General features: G+C 42.1%; 1 protein-coding gene across 2 annotated transcripts in view; it reads left to right on the forward strand.

Moving 5' to 3' along the window:
* Positions 1-25319, forward strand: part of exoc2 (exocyst complex component 2) — a 273825-nt gene that overhangs the window by 188255 nt on the left and 60251 nt on the right. For both annotated transcript variants that reach the window (XM_038796745.1, XM_038796746.1), the window contains 5 exons: positions 1146-1226; positions 3345-3404; positions 5112-5173; positions 5673-5748; positions 9216-9332. In XM_038796745.1, the coding sequence (XP_038652673.1) occupies positions 1146-1226; positions 3345-3404; positions 5112-5173; positions 5673-5748; positions 9216-9332 (396 nt within the window). The remainder of the gene's footprint in view (positions 1-1145; positions 1227-3344; positions 3405-5111; positions 5174-5672; positions 5749-9215; positions 9333-25319) is intronic.

The raw sequence follows: 25319 nt of genomic DNA on the forward strand, positions 1-25319 counted from the left end.
TAATGGGGGTTGTTGGGTTACTGGTATAGGGTGGATACGTGGGCTTGAGTAGGGTGATCATTGCTCGGCACAACATCGAGGGCCGAAGGGCCTGTTCTGTGCTGTACTGTTCTAATTCTAATTCTAATACTCCAAAAGGAGACTGACCAGAGTCTTATACAGCTTCAGAAGTACAGCTTATATTTTAGCGCCCTCGACATGAATGCTAATATTGCATTTGCCTTTCCAATTGCCGACTGAACCTGCACATTAACCTTAAGAAAATCTTGAACTTGGAGTCTTAAGTCCCTTTATCTTTCTGATTTCCTAAGCATTTCCCCATTTAGAAAATAGTCTGCCTCCATTCTTCCTTCCAAAACGCATAACCTCTCACTTTTCCACATTGTCTTTCATCTGCCACTTCTTTGCCCACACTCAGAGCCATCTGCAGCCCCCTGCTTCCTTAATACTCCCTGTTCTTCTGCTTGATAGTTTTTAAAAAAACTTGACACAATAATTTGTCCATTCTAATTTTGTGCACTGGCATTTAAGCGATACTGTAATGATTTTGTGCACAACTGAAGAAATACTGTAGGGGACTGGGCTGATTAGCTGAGATATTCGAGTTTCGACAAAGCTGTTGACAGAAATACCTAGAAGAAAAATAATCTTCGCTTCACAAAGAAATGTAGGTATTGTTAAAATGAGGCATGATTTTTATTGTTCTGTATATACTTAAATCTAAATTTTAGTCATACGGTGAATATGGGTGCCTAGATTTCAGCAGCAAAGAATACCAAGAAAGTAAAAGTTTTTTTCAGATTTTTATATAGCATACCTTTTATGTGACCCTTTTAAAAAGCGAGTATACTTCTGCAGCTCGTTTTGTTACAGTGGATTTAATAGTAGTTAAAATGTGAAGCTAAATTCAAGATTTTAGTTCCATAGCCCCATCGATTTCAGTGGGAAATATACCAATACCAAATTATTTTAAAAATAAATGAACTGTTGATGGCCTTGTATTTCAATTCTGATTCAGGGAGTGTGTTGACAAAATATAATTGCATAACTTTACTTGATACAGAATGTATGACTATCATTTAATAATTGCCACTTTCATTTGAGCCATTGTGATGTTTAATAAAAATTTGTGCACTTCTTTCTAGCCTGCTCAATTTGAACATCATGTTGTGCAAACCCTACAAAGTCTGAAAGAAACAATAGATTGCAAACCTGGAGAAACCAATGTAAGTCTTGTAAATGGTAATTATTTTTTTTCTTTGACAAGTCGTTTCCCTTTAGCATTGCTATAGGATATTAGTGCAGAAACATCTCTGGCCAAACCTCCTGAAACATACTTGCCGTTTATTCTGCTTCTGTCTTTTTCCTTTTGAATGTCATTTATGGCCATGCATATTTCTCTCAGCTGAAAGAACGGAACTGTCTGGCACCTCAACTTGTTCAAAATGTTGTAAATCAAATGGACTACCACCTTCACCTTTTCCAGTGGTACTCCATTCAGTGATCTAGAGAACTATGCTGAACAAAAGTCAACTTGTGGTGTCAATGGTCCTGTGCGGTGAGGAGATCTTTTTCAAACTTGTGCATGAAGATGTTGGCATATTGAGGTGCGAATTTGGTGCCCATGGCTGTTCCATGTGTCTGGATGAAGAACTTGTTGTCGAAGGTGAAGACATTGTGATCCAGAATGAAGCGGATGAGTTGCAGAATTGCTTCTGGAGATTGGCAGTTGTCGCTGTTGAGTACTGTGGCAGTTGCAGCAATGCCGTTGTCATGGGGCATGCTGGTGTTGAGTGCCAAGACGTCCATTGTGACAAGGAATGTTCCTGGTTCAACTGGTCCATGGGTGCTGAGTTTCTGAGTACTACAACAGAAGCTGGGCGTTCCTTGTACGATGGGTTTCAGGATCCCCTCGTGTAGCCAGAGATGTTCTCACACAGGGTCCCATTGCCTAATACAATAGGACGGCCTGGTGTGTTGGCCTTGTGTATTTTCGGGAGGTGTAGAGATCTCCAATGCGGGGAGTACGTGGGATGAGAGCACGTAGGGTGCTCTGAAGGTCTGGATCCAAGGCCTTGATCAGTCTGTTGAGTTGGGTGTGTTCCTTGGTTGGAACAACTGGAGCCTAATTCGCCTGATGAATTCCTCTGTGTCTGCCGCAAGACTGTTGGGGTCCATTTTGGTGGTGGTGCAGAAATTGTGCCCTCTGCTGAGGACTTCAATTTTGTCTGGTTGAAGGGTGTAGTCCGACAAGTTGACAATAGATTTCCCTGTATTGCTTTCTACTGTGGTACCGGGGGAGGCTTGGTTAATGCTAGTGGTGATGCCGAGTTTCTCAAGCTTCCTGTTCTTGGTGTGCATATAGCTGGTGTAGTATCGTTGCCTCATCTGTTTGGCGGTGTTCCGCAGCTGGTCTGCTGAGTCCTGAGTGCAAGTTGAGAATATGGCCTCTATCTTGGATGCGATTTCAGTGGCAAATTTTGGATGGTTCTAACTGTGTCACATCGATTGTTAGCCAAAGAATTAAAAGCACTTCTAGCTTCTGGGTAACTATTATACACATCGACCACCCCATGGAACTCCTGCCAACTCGCATATATTTCCAGGGGACTCCTCGCACCGTTTCCACCCCTGGAGGGACTCCTTCCCAGTAAACCGATAGGACTCTTCACTTGATGCCCTCTTCTGCGGGACTCATCTCGCAACCCCCCCAACTCCCCTCCCCCCTCCCCTCCCCACATGGGATACATCCCCTGAGCTCTGCAGGACTCGCCCCCCACCCCTGCAGGACACAGTAATGGAAGGTGCTATAGTTGGTGCTGTCAAGCTGCACTTACTCAACAGTAACCTTCACAGTAACCAATGTTCAGTTTCCGTTCCGCCAGATTTCATTGCAGTCTTGGTCCAAGCATGGGAAAAAATGAGGTGCGAGTGACTGCCTTTGACATCAAGGCAGAATATGATTGCATATGGCATCATGGATCCCGAGTAAACTTGAAGTCAGTGGTGAATCATGGAAAACACAAAGCTGAGTCCTCCTCGCTGGAATACCTGCTGCAATTTGCGCCTGCATGAATCCCGGCCCAGAGGACCAGAGATTCATGCAGGCTTGGAGAATCTGGTGCCCAGCGTTAATAGGATGTAAATGGGCCAAATTGGTCCTCCTGGCACGGGGCGCGAACCTCGATGCTGTTGGTGACCGACGCTGGATTCGCCGCCACACCGGGAACTCCGTACCATCAGCGGGCGGCGGAGAATCTAGCCCATTATATTTGATTTTAGGAGCTGCATGGGCACAAAGTCCTATTGTCGCATTTCACAGTAATAAATACTTTTATTTACAGATATTTCAACTTGAGAAGAACAACCAACATGTATATGAACTGTCCATCAACATCATGAAGGTGGGTAGACGTCAGAAGGATATTTTTAACTCCTTAATTGCAGAATTTTAAAATAACTTTTGAATGTGTTCTCCATCCACAATGTAAGATTTTTATAGAAATATGAAGCGTTTCTCTTTCTACTCTGCTCTCATTTTCTTTTCCCAAGTACATTTTCTGCATCAGGTTGCATAATCTATTTAACATATACCATTAAATCTTTTCTTTTTGGAATCTTCTGAGTTTTCCAACTTTGTGAACTATTTCCATAGTCTACTACTGTTATAATCATACAAGGTCAGAAAATAACAGCTTATCTAAACTTTAAAATTGTAGCATTTTACCTTTTTATAAAAGTAAATCGTTAGCAAATTTAAATGCTTTTAACATCTGTTCTGCGGCACAGTGGTTAGCACTATTGTCTCACAGTGCCGGGGACCCGGGTTCAATTCCAGTTCTGGATGACTGCCTGTGTATAGTTTGCACGTTCTCCCCATGACTGCGTGCGTTTCGTCCGGGTGCTCCGGTTTCCTCCTGCAGTCCAACGATGTGTAGGTTAGGTGGATTGTCCATCATCAATGCGTAGGGCTACGGGATAGGACCCGATGACCGAATGGCCTCCTTCTGCACAAAGGGATTCTATGTTCAAAGGCTTTTCTGTTTATTGATTTAATTGTGAACTTCTTGGTAAAATGTACAGGCCTTATTTTGTTGAAAATATGTTCACAACTGTAGACCTGGAAAATGTGGGCATACTGTACACATGACACATACTCCGCCCAGTTTATGGTGAATTTAGCAGTAGGACCCTAAAGCATGCGTTATCCTCCTGATTGGCATTTTCCAATTGCCTGTTTTGCTTGGAAGTCACCAACTCCCAATGTGGCAGGCACAAACTGCCAATGGGAATCAAAGGTGAGAGACCATGGGGTCCCTCAGACTCTCATTTATCATTTCAAGACGTGGATCTACATAGAACTTACAGTGCGGAAGGAGGCCATTTGGCCCATCGAGTCTGCACCGGCTCTTGGAAAGAGCACCCTACTTGAGTCCACGACTCCACCCTATCCCAGTAACCCCACCTAACCTTTTGAATACAAAGGGGCAATTTAGCATAGCCAATCCACCTAACCTGCACATCTTTGGACTGTGGGAGGAAACCAGAGCATCCGGAGGAAACGCACACACACACGGGGAGAACGTGCAGACTCCACACAGACTGACCCAAGCCGGGAATCGAATCTGGGACCCTGGAGCTGTGAAGCCATAATGCTAACCACTATGCTACCGTGCTGCTAATGAGGATGAGTTTCTCCCCCACAGATTATTTGACCCTTTATTAAATTTGAATAGTTGCAAAAAAGTTAATAAAGTCCCAAAGTATCAAAACAGCAATGACTGCAATTGTGTCTAATTTTCAATTTCCATATGCGTGTACAAACACATATATACATAATATATGCGCGTGTGTATATATATAGTAGATGTATATAGAGCACTTTAACATAACAATTGAAGCCTTCAGACTATTGAGTCTTTGTCCAAAATTAAAATCCAGCTTGTTAAAGACAAATACGTCAGACACACAAATGTCTATAATTAATTTGTTAGACAATATGGATTGTTCATTGTAACCTTAAAAATATAAACTGTTTAGGAAAGACTGTCAAGTTAGGACAGGTGCTATTACTTTTTGTGTGCATAACCTTACTTGTTTTCAACTTAAAGGTGTTCATTGATTCCTTGGAGTACCTGAGTACTAAAGCCGATGGTGATTCAGACAGCATACAGTAAGTATTTTACCACTTTGGAAATCAGGGAATTTGGTTTTATTCGTGTGCATCCAATTGTAGCCAGCGTATCTCCGGCAATGACTCTCTTACCATGCTGATAGTTGGGTTTTGGTGTTCAATTCGGCTCTACTTCTATAATGCTAACCCATGGCTATATCATCCAAATTCGAAATTAGCTTTACGTTTATGCTGATGACACCTAGTTCCACTTCCCATTCATCTCTCTGGACTCCCCTCTATGTATGCGTCTTGTGTCATATGCACTTTCCTCCAATTTGACATTGGGAAGACAAAGTTTCTATGCCATTATTCCTTACTTGGACTGGAGAAATTAAGTTTAGGGATGCTGGAGTGGCTGTTGAGAAGTGAGCTTGTTAATACTCTCAATTATTACTGTGTAAAACTGACAGCAAATTCTAGCATCTACACATGTGCAATTAAACCAGAAAATGTTAAATTATTTTAACTATGAAAGAAATGTTTCTTCTCTTTCTAGCCTCTCGAGCCTTTCTGTGGACATTTCATCCCCAGACTTGCTTGGAAGCATGCATGAAAGCTTCAATCCAACCCCAGTAAGTTCAAGGTTTACTTGTGAAAATATCAATCCTAATTGTGTAGCTATTTTTTAAATGTTTTACAGTATTGTGATTCTACAAAGAATTTGGATTGTTCTTGTTTGGGAAATTCAAGGAATAATCTTAACTGATTTGAATCTGTTGGGGAGAGGTAAACGGATGTTTAATCAAGTAATAGTTCAGCACCCTGGAGTTCCTTAATAGGAAATGCTTCAGAAAATTAAGAGTCCTACCCATTTCAGACTGCAGTCTGCCAAATCAATAACTATTAGCTGATAACTTTTATTAAATAATTTTTGTGTTCTGAGAAAACTTTGATCTACTTGTTTTGCTTTGGACTGTTCTGTTTGGCAGATGAATGTAAAGTTGTTAAGATTGCTTTTACACAACTGGTTTTGTACATTTGGGTAAGTGCTTATGCTGGAGTGTGGCAGTGAACGAACAAATCACTTTGTTATTATTAGTAATCACCTTATAGGAATAAGATTGACTAGAAACTGCAGTCTTAGTTGAAGCTAATGTTTTCAAATTATATTCATTTATTTTTAAAGTAGCAATGTGAATGATTTAAAGATTCAAAAGCACGTCCAATAGTTTATATTGCTTTATTCTTCATTCATTACCTGTCAAAAAACAAGTGGAATTTTCAATCAATAGAAGAAAAGTATTTGTTTGCTTACATGGCCATTTTAGTTCATCCCATTCTTTGTTTATGTATACTTATTTAAAATATTGTTCCTGTTTTTGAATGGATACATTACACATTGCATCATGTATTTGTTACAGTAGTAAAGTGAAATCCAAATGCCTTGAGATTATCAATCCCTTCACATTAGAAGGTTTCTGCTCACCAATTTGAGTCTAAAATGTACTGGGGCAAACCTAATGTGGACAAATACCTGGTGAGACCTAGTTCACTCCTGATGCCAAACTGCCAGAAGACATTGAAGTGCTGAATTGATTGATCAGGTGCTGCTCCTTGAGCTTCGGTAGAGCTTCATTGAAACACCTTGCAATAGGCCATGGTCAGGTTTGGTCAGTGTGAGTCCATGCTGGAGAATTAACATAGCATGTCACTCGAAGCACAGGGTCACACTTGAGGACTGAATGGAGGTTTTCCACTAAGCAATGACCCAATGTGCGTTTGGCCTCCCTATTGTGGAGCAGACCGCATTGTGAGCAATGAATACAGAATACTTAATTTGAAGAGCCACATGTAAATTGCTGATGCCCCTGGAAGAAATGTTTAGGACCTTGGCTGGTTAGGAGAGAGGAGGTGAAAGAGCAGGTGCTTGCATGGAAAGGTGACGTAGAAAGGGGATAGGTTGTTAGAAGTGATTGAGGAGTGGACCAGGCAGAGGGAATGGCCCCTTCTGAATTCTGAAAGGGCAGGGGAGAATAAGATGTGTTTGGTAATGGCATCACACTGGAGGTTTCAGAAATGGGAGAGGATGATCTATTGATTATGGAGGTTGCTAGCATGGAAGGCGAGGACAAGACAAATCCTATCATTGTTCTGGGAGGAAGAAAAAGGGATGAGAGCAGAAATGAAGGAAATAGATCGGACACAGTTGAGGGCCTTGCCAAACATGGTTAGGACGAACCTTTCGTTGAGGAAAGAGGAATACCTATCAGAAGCACTGGTGTTGAACGTTACATCATAACAGATCGTTGGAGCTGGAAAAACTGAGAGAATGAAATGGAGCCATTAGAGGAAGCTGGTGTGTGGAAGTGTAATTGTGGTAACTGTGAAGTCAGTGTGCTTATGATGAATATTGATAGCCTATCTCCAGAAATAGACAGGCATAAGTTGTCATAAGGGAAGAGTCAGAGATGGACCATGTGAAGGGAGAAAAAGGTGCAGATGTAAAGCACAGTTTTACAGGATAAGGGTGTGAACAGGAAACAGCACCGATATAATCAGCGGTGTACCATGAAAAGGATTGAAGGAGGGGACTGGAACAAAGAATGGTTCCGCAGATCCCATGAAAAGGCAGGCATAGCTCGGACCCATGTGGGTATCCACAGCTACACATTATTTGGAGGAAGTGAGAGGAGAAGTTGTTCCATGAGAGAACAAGTTCAGCCTGGCAGTGTAGTGGATGGAAACTGATGGGGCTTCAAGGAAGAAGCGGCCATCCCTCAAAATGTCCTGGTGGCAGATGAATGGTGTAGAAAGTTTGGAGAGCCATGATGAAATTGGAAACTGTTAAAGGGACAGAGGATGTCAAAAGACTCTGATGTAGGGTGGGGAGAGATGGGCAGGAGGATAAAAAATAAAGTTCATATATTTCAGTGGGACAGGATCAAGCTGAAACAATAGGTCTACCAAGGCAGTCCTGTTTATAGATCTTGGGGAGGAGGTTAAAATGCGCTGTTCAGGATTAGGGGACTAGGAGGTTGGAGGAAATGGAGGGATGACCTCCAGAAGAGTTGAGGTCAGTGGCACTCCTGGAAACAATTGCTTGATGTTTGGTGATGGAATCATGGTCTTGAGGGAGGTAAGAGACAATGTCAGGCAGTTGGTGTTTCATCTCTGCTCGGTACAGATCAGTTCGCCAGACAACAACAGCACCACCCTTGTCAACAAATTTGATAATGTTGGGAGTAAACCTGAGAATTGAATGCAGCAAGGTCAGGGACTCAGATTAGAGTGAGCAAGGGGAGAAGAGTCACGGAGAGAGCCAGAGACTTGGCAGATGTTCTCAACGGCAAGGTCCAGAGAGGTTAAGACGCCAGTGAGAGGGCTTCAGCTGGAGGGAGAATATTGGAGATGAGTAAAATGGTCGACTGAGTGCAGGGAAGACCCCACACCAAGAAATGGGAATGGAGGAGACGGCACCATTGTACTGAGCTCAAAATTAATTGAGGTAGGGATGTCACTATGTCCGTTGTGAAGGATAGCTTTACCAGTATCAGAGTGTGGGAAGGCGGAGGATATTTTTAATTCATGGCGAGATTAAATTGGAAGAAGTGATGGGGTCAGAGGGAGATGAAAGATCTAGGGGCTCTCTGGTCTGCATGGGTTTGTTGGAGCTTGCGATCATTAATACCTGACAGGAAGGAAGAAACTAAATGGTGCTGCAGAGTAGATTCTTTAATTTTTATTTTAAGAAACCCTTTACATTTACCTTACTTTTTACTGAGCTAGATATTTGTCTTGGTCGTTGTAGTTCTGGTTTTTCACAATTTAAAAAAGTGCAAATTCAGATAAAAACATTAGAATCCTGTGCGCAGCAGAGCAAAATAAGTGTGGTCCCACGTGTAACTGTTTTCCGGCAGCAGACAGGGAATCTGTTCCCTGTGTGTTCATATGTCAGTGAACCTTCTTGCACTCACGCCTCGTGCATTAGGAACACTGAAGAAAAACAGAATTTTTGATTTGGGGGGAGTATAGAGCATTGTAAGTCCAGACAATTGCTAATAATGGTAATACTTTAAACACTTGTATTTAAACCTATTAGGAACAAAAACTACTGATCGTTCTCAGCAACTGTGAGTATTTGGCACATCACACCTTCAACAATTTGGCGGAACACTTCGAGAAGCATGCTTTCCAAGAGACAGAGAAAATTGCTCAGGTACTGTAATTATAATGGGTTGTTGAAAGGCACAGAATGATCTTGAGTAATGTGGAAGATTCCAACTAGTAGTACTAATGGCTAATAGTAATCAGGGTTACTTCATTTAATTTTAGATTTTCTACTCAATGTCGTGCTTGTGCTTAAAATAGTTTCAGAATATTTCAAGGTATGTACAGTACAGAGCCAGGCCATTTGGCAAAAAAACAGGTCAATGCCAGAGTTTCTGCTCCACATGAACCTTCTCCCACCCATCTTCCTCTAGCCCCACTAAAATACACTTCTATACATTTCTCACTCTTGTGCTTCTCTAGCTTCCCTTTCAATGCATCTGTACTATTCATCTCAAATACTGCTGGTTGTAGCAAATTCCACATCCTAATAGTTTGCTGGGTAAAGTAGTTTAATGAATTCCCTTTTGGATTTATTGGTGACTGCCTTATGGTCCCTGGTTCAGATTTTGTCCTACAGCTTCCCAATCTATCCCTTTCAGAAATTTAGACCACACTCCGGTCACCCTTCAGTCTTCTCTTATCTAGAAAAAAGAGTCCAGCCTGTTCAGTCTTTCCTGGTAGTATAACCCCTCAGTTCTGATATCAGTCTTTTCCTTTTTGCACCTAGCCTAATGCGTCTATATCCGTTTTATTAGAGTCCAGAACCGTGCGCAACATTCCAAAACTAATTTGTCCAAAATTCTGTACATGTTCAAAATACCTTCTCTGCTGTTCAATTCTGTCCCTCTGGGAATGAATCTTGGTGCGTTGTTTGATTTTTTTTAAAATGGCCTTATTAAGCTGCATCATTACCTTTAAGAGATCTGTACATCTGTACTCCCAGATCATGTAGTTCCTCTGCCCTATTTGGGAACTTGTTTTCCAGGGAGTATGCTGGCCTCTTTATCCTTTGTGCTAAAATATACCACTTACTATATTGAAGTTTATTTTCCAATTATGTGCCCAATCTGCAAGTTTATTCCTGGATTTTGTTGCAGTGTGCCTCTGCATTAACTATACCACCCAATTTGATGTCATCCACAATTGTTGATATTTAACTTCCGATCCCAGAGTCCAAATTGTTTATGTAAATGGTGAATAACAGTAGTTTTAATCCCTACTCTCTGTTTTCTATTTCCATTCTGCCACTTATCCCCTGACTCCACATTTTATAACCTTTGTCATGAGTCTATTATGCAGTGTCTGATCAAAGGCTTTTTTTGGAAAACCAAATGTCTGCTGCATTACCCTGTTTGTTCTGAAAATAATTCAGCTACATTAAATGTTTTTTTTTGCCTACTCGTTCAGCACATTTTGTCCATTTCTAAATAGCAAATGCATGTTTTACCATTTCCTTCAATGAAATGATCAAGAAACATGTGAAACTATGCAGCAGTAGTCCAATTACAGATTTAAAACTGACAATATTGGGAGACTGCAATGTACTCCGAGGAGCCGTCTTTCAAAATGATGTTTAAAGTGATACTCTTCCTGTCTATTTAGGTGAAAATCTAAAAAAAAACCATGGCATTGTTTATGAAGAGCAGCACTTTTACTGGGTGCTTTAAGTCTTAAACAGTACCAACGAAACAAATTAACTGATTGCTGTTCATACAAACATCCTACATGCAAATGGATTGCCATGTTTGCTGATGTAACATAAGTGAATGCACCTTAAGGAAATATACCCACAGCTTTGGGTGTAAATTTGTACATGTCACTCATATTTAATGCTGTCATCTTTGTGTACAGGGAAATCCCTTCCATCTTATTTCCCCTCCGTCCCAGTTTTAAGCTATAGTATTTCACATCAAAGTCATTAAACATTCAAGAACCAGAAATCCTGAGGAATATTTAATCCCAAACAATGGAGGCACGGTGGCACATTATTTAGCATTATTTAGGGGTTATGAGGATGGGGCGGGTGATTGGGCCTAGGTAAGGTGTTCTTTCGGAATGTCAGTACAGACTTGATGGGCAGAATGGCCTCCTTCTGAGCACTGTAAGGATTCTATGATTCTGTGGCTTTAATTTTAACAGCAACTCCCACCCCGTCATTCGACGGGATCAGGAAGGGCAGGGTGAGGGGTCCAAATCAAATCAAAATCCCACCTCCAGCCCACCAAAGCATACTTTGAAAGATCACCGACCTGAAACGTTAACTCTGTTTTGCACTTCCCATCAGGTCAGGCAGCTTCTGTATATTTCTAGCAGACCCTGTTTTTAATTCAGATTTCCGGATTGTGCAATATTTTGCTTTTGTAAACCTATCTAGTTTCTTATGTTTGTGCAAAACCTGCAACTGCCTGTGAAACAGAAAGTGGCGCTGAAGAGAAATATGAAACAAGGTATTAAAAAAATTGCAACTTCAATTTTATTAATGCAAGAAAACAGGTTCAGGAAAAAAGCTGATTGGGTAGAAGAAAAATAACATGTTAATAACAGTGCCGGTGACGAAGACTAAATGAGGAAACTAGGAAAACATCACGTGATGAAGGATGTAGGAGGGCTGTCAGTGCACATGGAACCCCATAATCCCAGGTGAAGTGCTCCAACATCTTCAGGAAAGGAGGGAAAAATATGCCTATATTCTGTTGGATTAATATTATGTTCATGAATCTATATGACATTTGGGTCACTTTCTTACTGCATTAGTAGTGTTTTCATTGTTGCATTTGTAGCCGGAAAACAGGAAACCCCAGGGAAAGAATGATAAATCTGTACATAAAGGTTATTATGACCCATTGACGAGTTAAGGAGTAATTGGAAAGTTAGTGACAACATAGATCTGTCAAAATTTGTCGAGAAACTTTAGCTTTCGAAATTAATTTCTTATAGTCTGCTATGATATACATCATATGGCTAATTGGTCAAAGTATATGTTGCATTGTTAGGAGCAAGAAACAAAGCCCCAACTTGACAATTTAATACAGGGAAATGGATCTTTTAACATCAGTGTATAGGTAGTGAAAGAAAGGTCTCAGAAAATCTTGCTTTTTAGGCAGAAGGCTTATAGGTAGGTTTTATATCAATATTGGAAACCACAAGAGGAGACCCAAGTTTGAAAAAAATATAAATGAAACCTACAGTGGTCCTGTGGAACATCCTGTGGCTGGGTGAAAGCAAAAGGAAGCTGCCTTTCTTTGATGGCTGTATGATTGATCTCCTTCCTCCCTCCTCTTTTTGAGTGTATGTTTTCTTCAAGAGTTGAGATATTTATTTTGTAGGTTCTGATATTAACAAAACGATTCTCTGAAATGAACTGATTATATTTGAAACTCAGCCAATGGATGCAAGTGAGAAGTATTCTCCAAGGAAAGCTTTGACAAAAAGTCATCCAGACTCAAAACATTAGCTCCGTTCTCTCTCCACAAATGTTGTCAAGCCTGCTGAGATTGTCCACAATTTTGTGTTTTTGATTCAGATTTCAGCATCTGCAGCGTTTTGCTTTTAACTAAATTGTTTAAATGGATACATAAGCCAGGGTCCCAGGTTCGATTCTAGGCTTGGGTCAATATCTGTGCGGAGTCTGCACGTTCTCCCTGTATATTCGTGTGTTTCCTCCGGGCGTTGCCGGTTTCCTCCCACATGTCTCGAAAGACGTGTTTGTTCGGTGAACTGGACATTCTGAATTCTCCCTCAGTGTACCCGAACAGGTGCTAGAGTGTGGCGACTAGGGGATTTTCACAGTAACCTCATTGCAGTGTTAATGTAAGCCTACTTGTGACACTAATAAAGATTATATATTATAAAAAACAAGCAAAAAGGATAATAACGTTTTAGCCTTTATCTCAATGGGGCTTGATTACTAAGGTGAGGAAAATGTACTTTTGAAATACTACACTCCGTTCTGGACACCACATCACAAGAAAGATATATTGACCTTGAAGGCGCTGCAATGCAGACTCACCTGAATGATACCAGGGCTAGAAGTGTTGTTAGGAAATAGTGATAAAATGAAACAACCAAGGAGTACAATAATTTTGAATGTGTTCAGATGAATGCATGTTTAAAAACAAACTACTTTAAAATATAAATCATAACAATATAGGTTGGTTGAGTGATGGAACTAAGGTTTTTGATATGCTTCTTAACCTAACAACACTAACAAATGTTTACCTGAGGCAAGTTGCTAACAATGGGAGATAGTGTGTCAAAAGTTAAAGTAAAGATTGTAAAAGTTCAAAAAGGAAGATGAGGGTGAATTTCACACTTACATTAGTAAAGTTGAGCATATAATAAAGGTAATCGAGAATTTCTGGGAGGTTAATTTTGATAAGGCAAGATAAAAAGAGGGCAGATGAAAAGAAAAATATACTATCAGAGGCAAATTCGCACTATGCAAGGAGGCTGTTTTGAGACCACATCCCACAGTAGCAATCTGTGTCCACTCCCAACAAGCTATGTCTGGAGAAAGCCTGTTTGAGAAGCTGGTTGTCGCTATCCAAAGTCAGAAGCAACTCTAAAAGATACAGATTCCTGGTGTGATAATTATGCTGGATTTTTATGATAGTTTTAAGACCTATGGGATGTTGTTTGGGGAGGTTTAGCTCTGAGGTTAGAAAAACAGAGGGTGTTGGAATTGGGTAATTTTAAAGATACTGGGTGGAACTTTCCACACTCCTGCCGTGAGTTTCACGGTAGAGAGAGGCAGCCCGCCATTGGCCGCTCCAAGATATTCCGGGTTTCCCGTTATATGTGACAACTGCTGGAAAATCTGAGTCACTGTGAATAGCCTCTAATGTCGTTAATTGTGTTGTTACTTGTGTTATGGGCCAGGGTTCAGAAAACTCCAAAGTATATAATTGAGTTCACCTGACCTACAACTGTTTATTATTTTTGGTTACAAGGAGCACACGGGACTACTTTCCAGGTTGTATTCAGCAGAAGGACTTAAGTAAGCACTTTTAAATATAACAACGTTTATTCTACGAATTCAGTTAATATTTTATACACACACACACTGAGTATTTGTTATCAACTACAAACATAAATGTCTCTCTCTCTCTCTCTCTCTCTCTCTCCCTCTTCCTATAACCGTTAATAACTTCCCTTTCTGCTGTTTCAACTTGATAACAACATCCAATAAAACCAGGAAAACCCTTTTAACAAAACAGTAGGTTTGAATTCTTTACAGATTTTAGCATGCACAGAGAGAGGAGAAGCCTTCTTTTTCTGAATCCAGCTTACAACAGCGTAAACTGAAAGTAAAACTCAGAGCCACAGCCCAGCTCCCAGCTCAAAACGAAAGTAAAGCCCAGAGCCACAGCCCAGCTCCACCCACACAATGACATCACTGAAGCCATGTGATAATACAAACATTCCTTAAAGGGACTCTTGCATGACGGTTGACATTCATCTTGTTTTACTGTTTAATAAACATTTATTTTGTTTAAAACCATCACACAATCGTCTGGGATATCCTTCACTGGTCTTCACATCTTTGCTCGTATTGTACCAATTTGCAAAATACAGTTGAGAGCAGACATTCCAAGTTTCCATTCTGGGATTTGGAATACTCTAGCTCTACTTTTTGCTTTTCTGAAAACATGATTGTCCTTTACAGGAATATCAACAGTTAGAAATGAAGATGAATAATCACATCACTTTTACCAGAGCAATATTAAGTTTGTTTCCTGTAGAAAACAATTTTGTGCATGTTTTCTTTCCTTTGGAGAATATCTATGAACTATTTTTGCATCATATCTGACAAAGCCACTTCCTCTCGTGTGTTCTTACTATCCTGGGCAAACTAGAGTTTATCTAGATATCAATGTTAAATGAGTTCTGAAAACTCAGTGATATCATAGAACCATTGAATGGTTGCAACACAGAAGGCAGTCATTTGGCTCATCTCGACCATGCCAAGTCTCTAGCAAGACCAATTGAACTACACCCCTTGTGATTTTGAACACCTCCATCAAAGGTCCTCTCAATCTTTCCTTCGCTAAGGCGAACAACCCCAGTTCCTTGATCTATCCTCGTAACAGAAGTCCCTCTTACCCATGAATCATTCTTCTAAATCTTATCTGCACCCTCTCCAATGCCTTCAAATCTTCCTAAAGTGTGGTGCCCAGAATTGGGTATAATGTTCCAATTGAGGTCAAATAACTGTTTTATAAACATTCACCATAACATGGTTGCTTTAGTACTGTATGCCTTTATTCATGTTACGAACAGGAGGGGTCGGTGGTTCTTTCCCTCCTTTTCCTCACTTCTAGGTTGACTGCCACAAGAGAGATATTTTGAGAGGAGAATTTTAAATGTTTTGAATATTGTGATTATATAAAATAGATACGAAAGTTGCTTTTGAGTAATTTTAAATCAAAAGATAAAGCATACACATTTATTTACACATCATCTGAATGTGAATACAACCACACGCACACAAGAACAAGAGTTCTGGTGAAGAAATGTTCACTTTGATTAGCAACTCACTTGTTCTCAATCAATCCTTTAATTTGGGAAATGCTGCAGACCTGAAAGGTTTCTCTTGTGTTTTGTTTTTTTGAAGCTAAATGGAGGTTGTAAGTTTCTGGGTTTTAATATGACATTTGCAGGTGTAAACAAGCTAGCCCATCTGCCCACTGCCTGGGTTGACTTGTCTGTTTCGTTGTATTTACATTAAGGTTTTTTCTCCTCTTGCTGGGAGATGATGGTCTCTCTGTTCTGTGTGGTCCCAGACCGACTGTCCTGGCCTGTCCTTGGAATAAGGTTTGCTATGTCAAACCATTTTCAACCATGTGACCGTAGAATTGATACTTCCATTATCCGCACAACTGATTTGATGTTACAAGCCGTTGCCGCACAGTGTGGAATGAATGATGCTGTTTACACCTGCTTGTGGTGAAATAGTTTCTTCACAGCCCTTTATGTTAGGTTTGCAGACACCAATTTTGGGATGGCCATTGCAAATATCAGAAATAGGAGCTCTAGGTTTCGCAAGTGAGCTTGCATCCTGAATGTCTCTTCAATGGAAGATCCTCTACACATCTTAATAACTTCTCAGAGGCATGAGTCAATCCCCGTCTGCAGAAATCACAAAGTCACCTGACCTCACGCCCATTTGGCTCAAGGTAAAAAGTCCATATTCCATGTTGCTTTAAAAAAAAAATTGTCCATTGTCTTATATTTGCATGCACAAGACACGAGTGTGATGCTTCACTCTCTCGACCTGCCCTCCCACTTTCAACGATTTATGTACATTTACCCAGTCCGTCTGATTTTGCAGCCTCTTTAGAACCGTTTAATTTGTTTTTTATTGTTTTTCTCATTCTTCTTACCAAAATGTATTACTTCGCACTATTGCACATGTCTGTCCAAACAACCAGCCTGACAATGTCCTCCTGGGAGCTCCACGGTGCACCTTCATCCAGGCAAAAATCAACAATTCAGCACTACTGCTCCCTGTCACTCAGCCAACTTTGTTTCTCTGTTTTCACTGTCCTTTATTTCTTGGGCTTCAATTTTGCTGACAAAGCTGCCATGCAATACTTTATCAAATGTTTTCTGGGAGACCATGTACACCACATCAACTCTATTACATTCGTCAAGCCTCTTCGTTATCCCTTCAAAATATTCCCATCAAATTGGTTCACTTTCAATCGTTACTTCCCTCCGAATTGATACATCTGATCCAGTCCTGAGATTTATCAATTTCTAAGTACAGCAAGCCTTTCTAGTACTTCCCCATTATTAATTTGCAGACCATCCAGTGCTTCCTATCTCCTCTTCACAATGAACTTGGCAGTATCCTCTTCCTTGGTAGAACAAATGCAAAGTAATAATTTATCTCAACCCTGCCTCCTACCTCCATGTGTCCTCCAACATCCATAAGATCTGTATGGTCCGTATTCCGTCTCCCGTCTCCCTCTGCCACCCTTTTACTGTTTATATGCCTAAAGAGGACTATTGCTGCCAGACTCTTCTCATACTTTCTCTTTGCTGCTCTTATTTCAGCCCGATTAATGCGTCAATGATAATAAACGCAATTATGGTATTAATCACGTTTATACAATCACCCGACTTCTCAACCTTGCCCCTCTTCTGAGATGAGGCGATCATCAGGTTAAATCACCACTGGTCAGCTTCCCATCAAAGAGGAAAGCAGCCGATGGTCATCTGGAACCATGGCAACTTTATTTATTACAATCACTCAAAGTGGCTTTCTCCTGTGGCTATGTAAACTCTTTCCTGATTATCAGTTGGTTTTTCTCTTTTTCTTTGAGATTTTGTGCCACCACCATGCAGGAACTGCTTTCTTCAACTGCAGTAGAGGTCTCCAATACCGTCAGCCTTTTCAGGGGATTGGGTTGGTTTGCTATATTGACAGATCTTACTGTCTTATGAGGTTTCTTTTGAAAGCACGTTTATATTCTGTGACCTTTGTTTAAACCAGGATTTGTATTCACCTGGCATCCAGTCACATCAATAGGCCACATCAAAGCTATCCTGTCGGATAATGCTATACGAATCCGATCACTGCTCATTGTATATCACACAAACTTATGAATGAGCCTCAGGCCGCCACTTCGATCCTGAAATATGACCAGTTTACCTCCAGTTACCATGGTGTTGAGATATGTCTCTAAGGGATATCAACTTGATATCATTAGAAGGGAAGTGTGTCATGTGATTCAATCTTAATTTCACTTTTGTTTTGAGCAGAGTACACACACAGCTCTGATGTCTTCAAGTTTTATAGCTGTGTATCACTGTTTTCATGTGCTTAGTCTTAATAAATGAACCCATGACATGCTTACCCAATCCTTTGTGAGCGAGGGTACCTTGTGTCTTGTACTGCAAATAAGCCTGAGGTGGTATATAATTAGAAGAACACAAAGTGGTGATCAGCGGTGGTGAGACACGGGGCAGCAAGATTAAGTGTAGGTGTGGAATGGTAAACAGCCTTAGATCGTGCCACATAGCATAGATTTACATAGAACATACAGTGCAGAAGGAGGCCATCCGGCCCACCGAGTCTGCACCAACCCACTTAAGCCCTCACTTCCACCCCATCCCCATAGCCCAACAACCCCTCCCAACCCCTTTTGGACACTAAGGGCAATTTATCATGGCCAATCCACCTAACCTGCACGTATTTGGACTGTGGGGGGAAACCGGAGCACCCGGAGGAAACCCACGCAGACACGGGAAGAACGTGCAGACTCCGCACAGACAGTGACCCAGCAGGGAATCGAACCTGGGGCCCCAGCACTGTGAAGCTACAGTGCTATCCACTTGTGCTACGGTGCTGCCCTAAGCATGAGAATACCTTTCACATTTAGGTCATACCGCATTGAAGTCACATGATCAGAGTATTGAAAACCGTATTGAGCACGTGCTCAAGCACAGAGATGGTAAGCAGACGAAAATCTTATAGTTAGATTGCCATCCATAGCCTGTCAGCTCCATTAGTAGGACAGTGCATTCAGGGATTAGCTCAGTCAGGAAAGGTGAGGGACCAGGGTGTGGGCTGAGTCAATAGCGAACAAGTACAGTCAAACAAAAAAAGTCATAAAAATTGGACCAGTGAATGTTGTGATTATCACATGTGGGTTTGGAAGTTGCTGAACAATAAATGGAATAAAAAATAAAGACATCATTCCATGCTGCAATCTTGCCACAACCCATCTTCGCAGACAGAGCTTTGGAAAAGTGCACACAAACAACTGCAGCAAAATTTATTCTAGGTACAGCAGAACAAATAAGGTCAAAGAGATTTGGCAGAATATCTGCAAAATTGCACAATTTCAATTGGATACAGCTGACCTACTATACAAATTCAAACTGTTTAAACAGCGTACAGTGCGATCGTTTCTTGATTCAAATGTGTCCAACCAGACACGCACACAATTATAATTTGCCTAGTAATTAGGAATGAATATTTGAGGCTGAATATATCAGGAAAACAATATGGACTACGTTGAAAGACCAGTTCAGAATCGGGTTAAACTTCATCATGGAAACTAAAGGCCCAGTGATTGCAGGTCTACCAGCATATCGAGACATCACGTTGCTAGCAAGCCGTGGAATCTGTCAGTTGTTCCAAAGCAGATGACCCTCAGAAACTGCTCCCATTGCCTCAGCCATGACCTAACATTGAAATATCCACAAAATTTTGTGAAAATTCACAAGTTCAAGGGACCTGCAAGACTACACTTGCAGGAGAGTGCAAGTCTGTCAGTTGATCCACCACGTTAGTGCAGCATCCGCATACAAGACAAATTGAAGGTTGAATTAGACAAAATGACGAAGAAGGAATCATTAGATGAGCATACAAGCACATAGATTGATGTAATTCAATCACGTCATAAAGGATGGCTCATTGAGAGTATGTCTCGATGCGCAACATTTAAATGCAGGTTTGAAACATTGTCCTTGCAAAATACCTACCTTAGAAGAGTTAAATCTGAGATTTGCAGGTGCAAAATTCTTGTCAAGCTTTATGCCAAGCATGATTAACTGGTCAGTCCATTTTGTGAAGCAGTCCCAAGAGCTTACTATATTTCATACCCCATTCGGGCAATACGTTCAGGCTATTTGTTAACCAGGATCTCTTTCAAACTCACATGGATCGTAATACATGCACTATGCAGATAGCATGATTGTTGTGGCAAGAACATGACTGTGCATATCAACATACAGATGATCAATTTCTTCGGTTCTATATATTCCAGTGCATTTGCCAGTCCAAGTAAAATAGAGAATATTAAGGCCATGCCAACTCTTCAAGATCAGGACAGTCTTCAAAGATATCTAGGTCTCTTTAATTTCTTGTTTTCATACATTCCCAATTTTGCATAAATATCTTCATCGTTAAGGAATTGTTTCAAAAAGATGTGCCTTTCCCATGGCACACGGACCACCAAAACCTCTTTGATACACTGAAACAGTCATTGCCAGAAGCATTAACATCACAATTTTGTGATCCTAGGGAGACAACTACCCAGAAGGTAGATAACTCCCTGGTATGGGAGCATGTATACCACAAAAAGACAAATCAATTGCATTTGCTTCAAAATCTTTGTCCGTAATGCAACTCAACTGCTCAACATTAAGTGGGAAACATCTTTCGTGTTTGGAATCATGCGTTTTTAGACCTATCCATTTGGCAAAAATTTATGGCAGAGATCAACCACAGGCCACTGCAGATGATTTGGCAAAAACCACTGACCAGTGCACCACCAAAATTGACTTCATTTACCAGACTCTGAATTGATGTATGTAGATAGCAAAACCAATTTAGGCCGAATAGCTTTCCTCTTACAACCCCATCTCATGACTTTTATTATTTTAGTGCTGTCTGTTTCTCCCATTTCTTTACAAACTTGTTTTTCCTCTCTGATGTTACCTCCTGGTTCTGGTACCACACCGATTGAGTTTAAACCCTCCCTAAAAGTACTAACAAACTGTCCTGCATGAATATAGATCTTGGCTCTTTTCAGGTTAACATGAACTGTCTGTACAGTAGCCATATCCCCAAAACCCATCCCAATGGCCCAGGAATCTGAAAGAATCCATCTTTCACCATCTCTCCAGCCATGCATTCATCTGTTTTACCCTCCGATTTCTATACTCACTGGTGCATCCAAAATAAATAATTTGGAGGTCACTACTTTTAGGATCCTGCTTGCTAGGTTTGAGGTTTTGCCTAGCTTCCTGGAATCTGCCTGCAGGGCCTTATCCTGTGTTCTACCCATGCCGTAGGTACCGATATGGATCATGATAGTTGTCTGTTAACTTTTCCACATCGGGAGTACTGTGCAGCCGCTCCATGACATCCCTGACCTTAGCATCAGGGCAACAACATACTATCCTCGATTCTTGTCTGCAACCACAGAAAACATCTGCCTGTATGGAATTAGAATTTGTTGAATTTCACGCTAAAACAGGATTCGTCAGAGGAATATGAACCTCCCAAAAGATGCAGTATATGCCACAAAGGTCTGCTTGTGCCATGCCTTTTTCAACTCCTCTGTTCCTGTCAAGTTATGAAGGTCTAGTCAGTCACTAGTTTTACCCATGGGTATGAATATGTTTATTAAAGCACCTAAGTGGGCGGGTAACGGCCCGTGTGTGAAGAAGGTGCTGCTGGAGTGGGGTCGAGGGGGACGGGGGACGGGTTAGCTCTCCCGAATTTCATGGGGCGCGATTCTCTGCTCCCCACGCCGGGTGGGAGAATCGCGGGAGGGCCGGGCGACTCATTTCACACACCCTTGGGCCCCCCCCTCCCCGGCGATTCTCCCACCCCCCCCCCCCCCCCCCCCCCCCCCCCCCCCCGCTCTGAATAATCACCGCTCGCCGTTTTTCATGGCGACCGACGATTCTCCGACACGGATGGGCCGAGCGGCCTGCCGTTCACAACCGGTTCACGACGGCGGCAACCACACATGGTCGCTGCCGTCGTGAACATGGGCGCCAAAGGCCCGTTTGAAGCTTGTGGGGGGCGGAGAGGGGAGTGAGCACCACGGCCGTGCTCGGGAAGGGACTGGCCCGTGATCGGTGCCCACCAATCGTCGGGCCGGCGTCTCAAAGCGACGCACTCTTTCCCCTCCGCTGCCCCGCAAGATCAAGCAGCCACGTCTTGCGGGGCAGCGGAGGGGAAGACAGCTACCGCGCATGCGCGGGTTTGAGTCGTCAGCCGTCGTGACGTCAACTGCGCATGCGCGGGTTGGAGCCGGCCAACCTGTGCATGCGCGGCTGACGTCACATAGGCGCCGCCGTCACGTCATTCTCGGTGCGCCACCTTGACGCTTGGCCGAGAGATACGGAGCGCCGCTCCTAATGGGGGTGAATAAGGTGAGAGGAGCGGCCTCCGTGGCCATCGTGAAACTCGGCCAAGTTCACGGCGGCCTTCCCGATTTTTCCCGGGAGCGGAGAATTCCGCCCATGAACTATTATTGGACAGCGAACACAGCTATGGATAGGAAATGGATAGTGGGGGAGAGGTTGGCGTGGGAGCAGAAGGGGAGGCAGCCTCCTGGAAGGATACAAATTTGGGGCACTATGACCAGCGCCTTTGCCGTTCTCGCCAACCAGGTATTCCACAGGCCTGGTGGTAGTAGCGGCTCTGAGGGTGTGGGGACATTGGTGGCAACACCTGAGTTTGGAGGGGCCTCGGTTTGGGCACCGATCAGAGGGAACCATTGGTTTGTTCCGGGGGTGCTGGATGGGGGTTTCGGGGGTGAAAACGGGCAGGGATTGAGCGGTTTGGGGACCTATTCGTTGAGGATAGCGTTCCTAGCTTGGAGGAGTTGGAGGAGGAATTTGAGTTCCCCGCTGGGAATGGTTTCTGGTATTTGCAGGTGAGGCACTTTGTCCAGAAGCAGGTACCGTTCTTTCTTCACCTGCTGCCCAGGGGCTGCAGGACAAGGTGGTGTCAAGAACAGGGGTAGGGGAAGGTAAAGTGTTGGAAATTTACGAGGAGTTGATGAATTGGGAGGGAGCCCCGATAGGAGTAGTGAAGCACAAGTGGGAGGAGGGTTTGGGTAGGGAGTTGGAGGCTGGGCTGGAGGAGGGGGTGTGAGGAGGGTGAATGCATCCTCGTCATGCTCTAGGTTTAGCCTTATCCAGTTTAAGGTCCACAGCGCAACAGGGCACATATGACGGTGGCCAGGATGAGCAGGTTTTTTGCGGGGCTGGAAGACAGCTGTGTGCGGGTGGGCCTGCGAATCATTACCACATGTTTTGGACATGCCAGAAGCTTGGGGGATTCTGGAAGGGGTTTGCCGACGTTATGTCAGATCCTGAAAGTGAAGGTGGTCCCGAGTACAGAAGTGGCAATTTTCGGAGTGTCAGAAGACCCGGAGGCGAGGGGGTGAGAGAAGCCGATGTCTTAGCCTTTGCCTCCCTGGTAGATGGATATTATTAGAATGGAGAGACGCGGGGCCATCGAACCAGGTGGGGGAGTAACCTGGTAGAGTTTCTCAGACTAGAAAAAATAAAGTTTGCCTTGAGAGGGAAGGGTTTTCCTGGAGGTGGCAGGCATTCATCGGCTTCTTCAAGAAAAGTTAAGGTGTCGGCAGTTTGGGGGGTTTCAAATGGGAAGGTTGGGGAGTGGGGGTGGGATGGTGGGGTGTTAGGTATTTTGCTGAGTTGGTTATTTGCAGCCATGTTGCCTTGCTTTGTTTTGTGATTGTTTGTTGTGCAAATATGTAAATGCCTCATTAAAATATTTCTCAAAAACAAAATTAAAGCATCTGAGCGTATGAAGCAGTGCCAAATGATGATGTGACTAATATATTATTGGTAATATGATGTGTGAGTGCTGCACTGCTTTATTTGTTAGATATAAATGGATGTGCTTTGTGTTACATGAGATGGGTTGTTCAGTGCCATGACAATTTTCAGTACTCTGTACAAACCCATTGATTTGGCATGGTATCGTCATACAGTGTGACCATATGGTATACTATGTGAGCTGATACTGTGAACCATCTCCTCCCTTATGCTAACCCCAAACCTTTCAAATCAGCTGTCATCCCATTCCTCCGCAGAAAACCCATCCATCATCATTGAAAACTACAGCCCCATTTCAAATCAAGACCCATTAGTGACCACAGGAAGGATGAACAAACCAACCATAGTACTATTGTACAAGGGACCATTGAAGTTGGAGGATTTAAATGGGATGTAATGGTCATAGCTGACAGTATAGTTAAGTGGATATTTTCTTGATGGCACAATTGTAAAAGGGAGAAATCTCCCATAATATTTTCACCAAAATGTGCTTTTAATACAGCAGCAGTAGCAACACCATTGTTTAGGGAGTTTTTCAAAGAAAGAAAAGGTCATGGTGGGTAGTGATGTTTTCTCTCTTCTTCATAAAGATGAATCATTTTCTGATCAATGAGAATCCTTCCGGTCTTTGCTTTGTGACTTTCATTGTAGTTTCCAGAAATTCAATTTCTGTTTACAAGATGGACATTTAAGAACAGTGAACAAGCTTTCCTTGCCTTTGATAGCTCATTGACAGCTATTTCTCTTACTCATACCTAATGAGTCAACGTGCTGAAGAAATCACAATTTGAATGTTGAGATAGTATAGTCAACGTTAGTGCTGCTGTTGTCCTGATTAACATAGATTATTTAATTGTTCCAAAGCAGTGGTTTTGGATTATGCCAGTAGGATTCATGTCGTCATTAGGCATCTCTTTGCACACCATTAACTTCAGCGTGCGAATTGCTAGGCATGTTTCACGTAGGTTTGTAGTACTAAAGTTCTGGCTGATGCTCACAGGATGATTAATATTCAAATTCTTCTTTGGATTGGTTCTTTTCTATTAGAGGCTGGGGATTCTGCAGTGAATGACTCACCAAATTTCTCAACATCTTTCCATCGTCCATAAGGCACAATTCAGGAATGTGTTAGAATACTCTCCCTATTAAGTGGATGAATGCAGCTCCAACAACATTCATGAAGCTCAACACCAAGAACAAAGCAGTTAATTTGATTAGCTCTCCATTTACCATCTTAAACATTCACTTCTTCCACCACTGGCGCAATATGTCTATGGTGTGCACTATCTGTAAGATGTCCTGCAGCAACTCACTAATGTTTCCTCAACAGCAGGGGTGTCAAACTCAAATACACCGTGGGCCAAAATTTAAAAATCGGGACAAGTCGAGGGCCGGACTGGTTCAATGTTTTTTTGCAAAGCTTATTGAAATTAACTTATTGAACCTGGAACTAATAAAGCTTAGGTTATTGCCTATAAAAACAACATTAAATATTAAATAAATAAAAAAATTAGTTGCATTTATTTCTTATTGCTTTATCTGGAGCTTTTCCAGAGTAATTTCTAATGAAAACATTTTTCCACAGGCCAACACTTTGTGATTCACACTATACCTGAATAAACTCGGCATCAACCATATCATACGCCATAGGCGCTTCAATTGCTGGGGCCAGCTTTAATAGTAATTAGATATTATTAGGGCAGCACGGTGGCCCAGTGGTTAGCACAACCGCCTCACGGCGCTGAGGTCCCAG

This window comes from Scyliorhinus canicula, chromosome 5 (assembly GCF_902713615.1).
Source record: "Scyliorhinus canicula chromosome 5, sScyCan1.1, whole genome shotgun sequence".
Taxonomy (NCBI): Eukaryota; Metazoa; Chordata; class Chondrichthyes; order Carcharhiniformes; family Scyliorhinidae; genus Scyliorhinus; species Scyliorhinus canicula.